Raw genomic sequence first — 4,099 nt, 5'->3', positions numbered from 1 at the left:
GCCCCACTCGTCCTATAAGTGGGGGGAGCCGTCAAACAGGCCACGCGGAATCTCTCCCGAGGCCCTCGTGAACCGTCAAACATCAAACGGGGAGCCGCGGTTCACCACCGAGTCACCGACACACACCTCGACCCCACCACCGCGAGGTGTGGCGGGAACCTGTTCCAACCGAAGAATGGGGTGCTGCTCACCGCGCAGGCCCTCTGCGCAATTAAAAGCAGCTCTTATTGTTAGACACGCAGGCGCGCGGTTAATCAACCAATTAGTGCTTCCGGGGGACACGGAGGTCCTCGTCCAATAGGATCCCCTCTCTCTCTCTGCATCAATTAGCACCTGGGCGCCTTCCACTCCCGCCTTTAGGTTAGTTTGTGTTCTTAAAGTCGGGTCTAATATTCCCTAGGACGCCCGTGCGGCCTTCCTGCACAGCTCAAAGCAGAACATCTCTGGGATACTTCAGATTCAGCAAATGAATAAAAATAAAATGGAGACAATGTATGGCCCGTGGCAACCGTGAACCCTGCAGCTCGTCAATGTAAAATGTTTAAATACGTCACTTAAAAAAATAAAAGGAAAAATGTATTGCGTTGAAGACGGATTGTCTTTATTCGAAATATCCTTGCTCAGCAGTAGAACAAACGGAGCGGTTCCACCTTTAGATACATTTCCCTTTCCATAACATGACAGTTGAAACGACCATCTCAGTTATAAAATACACATAATATAACCTCCGCCTCGCCGATAGAAGTCATCCTCAGAACCACACACACGCGTGTCAGCATTTAACCACATGGGGGAATTCAAAGCAGAAAATGAAACTTTAGCCGTGGATGATTTCGGTGGCGTCCTCAGAGCCGACCTGGTGATGGAGCGTCAGGGCAATAAATAAAACACTGTGACCCGTGAAAGATCACCCGGAGGTCCCCCCGCTCCGTACCCGCGTCCAGGGCCCCCAGGCGGACTAATACTGAGGCTTCTGCACGGAGTCAGGACCCGTCAATCAAATGTGCAAGCCGGACTCACGAACAAAAAGCAAAGGAATAGTCCGTCAATCATAAACAACACAACGCATCAGGGGAGCATCGAAATGTACACAATAAATAAAGTTAGAGGCCTCGCCATAGACGTTATAACATTTACATTTCTTACAGTGCAGGCCGTCCAGCGTCTCGCCTCGCGCGGTCCGACGCGTGGATCAACTTCCGGAAAAGTTTCAGTTTGTTCGTTAATTCGTTCATTTGTTCGTGTTTTGTCATCGCAAGTCCAAAGCAGGTCCTCTCTCCTCTCTCCCTCCCTCCCTCTGCCTCTCTCTCTCTCTCTCTCTCTCTCTCTCTCTCTCTCTCTCTCTCTCTCTCTCTCTCTCTCTCTCTCTCTCTCTCTCTCTCTCTGGGGGGTCCACATATATACATGCAAGAAGTCAGTTATTATTCAAGTGAATTATAAAGAATAAAGTCTGGTTGGGGGGGTTCTAGGGGGTGGGTGGGAGGGGGGTGCCCTACATGGCGGCCGCGTGTGCCGAGGAGTAGGGGTCTAGCCCGCCCTTGGTCATGCCCGGGAACAGTATGTAGGCCACAGGCGGCTGTAAACTAGACGTGGACCAGGCGGTGCAGTTACACGGCACCACGTAGCCCGGGTTGGTGGGCGACGGGTGCGTGTGCGTGTGGTGCTGGCTGGGGCAGCCAAGGCTGCCGAAGGCCCCGTTCTGGTACCCCCCCAGCGAGGAGTAAGACAGCCCCCCCGCGCCACCCAGCCCGTGCGGCATCTCCGTCATCTTCTGGAGGGCGCTCGAGCTGAACTGGCTGGGGTCGAGGAAGGAGTAGGGCGACGAGGTGGGCGGCAGGAAGGCGCGCGCCTTCTCCGACGCGCTGAGCAGCGAGTCGGACACGGCCTGCGACACGCTGAGGCCCTTCAGGTGCTCGGCGTCGCCCAGGTAGGGCAGCGGGAACACGTAGCGGTCCTTCTTCAGCAGGTTCTTGGGTTTGCGCCGCGGCCGGTACTTGTAGTCGGGGTGCTCCTTCATGTGCTGCGCGCGCAGCCGCTTGGCCTCGTCGATGTACGGCCGCTTCTCGGACTCGGAGAGCAGCTTCCACTCGGCGCCCAGCCGCTTGCTGATCTCCGAATTGTGCATCTTGGGGTTCTCCTGCGCCATCTTCCGCCGCTGGCCGCGGGACCACACCATGAAGGCGTTCATGGGCCGCTTGATGTGATCGACCGGCTTAGACATGCTGCTGGTGCCTGGGACGCTCGCTCCCCTGACTGGCTGAAGATAAAAGAGTAAGGAAAGTTGGGCTCTAAAGGAAAAGGGGGAAAGTGTTCAAGTGTCTAGAAGCCGAGCGCTACTCATGCCACTTCTCTGGCGGGTTTTGACGCGATCTCCAAACTGCCACCGATGATGGAAAGAAAAACAGAAAATCCCGTAAGTGTCCCGCGCGTCAGGACAATGTTTCGGTGAAGTCCGCTTCTTCTCCGCTTCTTCTTCTCCCCCAAAATAATAACACTGTGATGTTTAAAGGAGCCGTTAAAAAAGACGCAAAAGAGAAGGAAATCCAGCAAGGTGCCACTGTGCCTCGCGACGACTCTGCGCTCTGAGGTTTCGCGTCTTGCGCACCTGGCGTGGAAATGAGCGGAAGCGCGTGAACACGAGCCAAGAGCGGCGGAGTTCAAAGGCTGGGCTGGTTCGGTCTGCACGCGATCTGACATAATCACAGCGGGGCGTCGCCGACCTGCCGCCCAATCAGCGCGAGGCGCCGCGCGTAATACCTCCGCGGTAAAAAAGAAAAAAGATATGTACATTACGACATAAACAAAGAGTTAGTGTGGAGGGGGTGGTGAGGGGGGGGGGACCCGGCCCCTCCCAGGTCCGCTTTAATGAAGCACAACAAACCCCCCTTCGCCCCCCGGGAGGCTCGCGGAGAGAGGGGGGGTCACTCCTTTCTGAGCGCGTGGAGATGCGCTTTAAAGTGGATAATTGCGCTAAAAACATGAATTAATGTGGTGTTCTGACACGATTTGTCACATCGTTTCTTGCGCTTGGCATTATGGCTCAGAGGACTTATGAGGGATCATATTTATTTATAATGTTTATAGTGCTAAGAGTTTTGTACCCTATGGAATGAATATTTAATATTTGATGCCTTTCTATTCAATTATATTATAGTATAGTATTGTTGTTATTATTGCCCGCACACACAGACAAACACGACAAACACGACTCACACACACACACACACACACACACACACACACACACACACACACACACACACACACACACACACATTTATATTTATTTATATTTATATGCATAGACATATTTATATATATATATATATATTTATATATATATAAATCATGATAGATAGATATATTTAAACAATACAAAATAAATATGTTTCATATTTAATTTGCAATAATCGACTACGGTTAACCAACCATAAACACACCAAATGTACATTCAATCCCACATTTAAGGGAAACGCAACGCAAGGCATTGTAATCTCATAGGAATCCAACAGCCATTGTCAGCGTGTTATCGTTGGTATGACTGGAGCACCGTGTGTGTTTAAAGAGTCAAACTGGGTGTTTTAAAATGCTAATATCAGGGATGGAGAGACGGCTCACAGCCCGGGGCGGCTGCCTGCTGTATGATGTATGACATCTGATATGATACGGGACTCCTTCTTCTTGTTACAGCACTCTTAGGGCTCCCTGCTAATGCTGGGGATCGGACCCTACTGGTCGTGGACCAGTTCAGGTCCAGGTCTGGTTGGTGTGGCGGCGATGGGAGGAGAGAGGAACAAGGCCCTGCTGTTATCAAATGATCCACGCTCGGATACAACCGGGGAATAACCGGTTTCAGGAGGAAGGGTTTATAAAAATGGTGTGCATCGGTTTGATGTGAAAACAAATAGTGTTTTATTTTAATGACGAACCACCGATCCAAAAGTGATCCAGGTGTGAGGCGTCTTACTGATGTAGGATCTGATCAGAAGAGAAGAATGCCTCCAATTCAAACAGTCATCCGTTACGCACGGGGAGGCGATACGCGCAAGTTAACATGTATGTAAATATATTTCTCTAACCCAAATATCACAGTTCAGTA

General features: G+C 51.2%; 1 protein-coding gene across 1 annotated transcript; it reads right to left on the bottom strand.

Annotated features, from left to right (window-relative positions):
* Positions 1 to 579: 579 nt before the first annotated feature.
* Positions 580 to 2,694, bottom strand: sox14 (SRY-box transcription factor 14). Its single transcript, XM_030372421.1, has one exon. It carries the CDS (start codon positions 2,219 to 2,221, stop codon positions 1,493 to 1,495), a length of 729 nt encoding a protein of 242 aa, XP_030228281.1. The 5' UTR covers positions 2,222 to 2,694; the 3' UTR covers positions 580 to 1,492.
* Positions 2,695 to 4,099: the final 1,405 nt, after the last annotated feature.

This window comes from Gadus morhua, chromosome 12 (assembly GCF_902167405.1).
Source record: "Gadus morhua chromosome 12, gadMor3.0, whole genome shotgun sequence".
In the NCBI taxonomy this organism is placed as follows: domain Eukaryota; kingdom Metazoa; phylum Chordata; class Actinopteri; order Gadiformes; family Gadidae; genus Gadus; species Gadus morhua.
The sequence above is the reverse complement of the archived record's forward strand: the minus strand, read 5'-3'. Positions and strand labels throughout refer to the sequence as shown.

Bases quoted from the DNA above. Each gene is read 5' to 3' on its own strand.
- sox14 (XM_030372421.1), bottom strand. From the start codon at position 2,221: ATGTCTAAGCCGGTCGATCACATCAAGCGGCCCATGAACGCCTTCATG.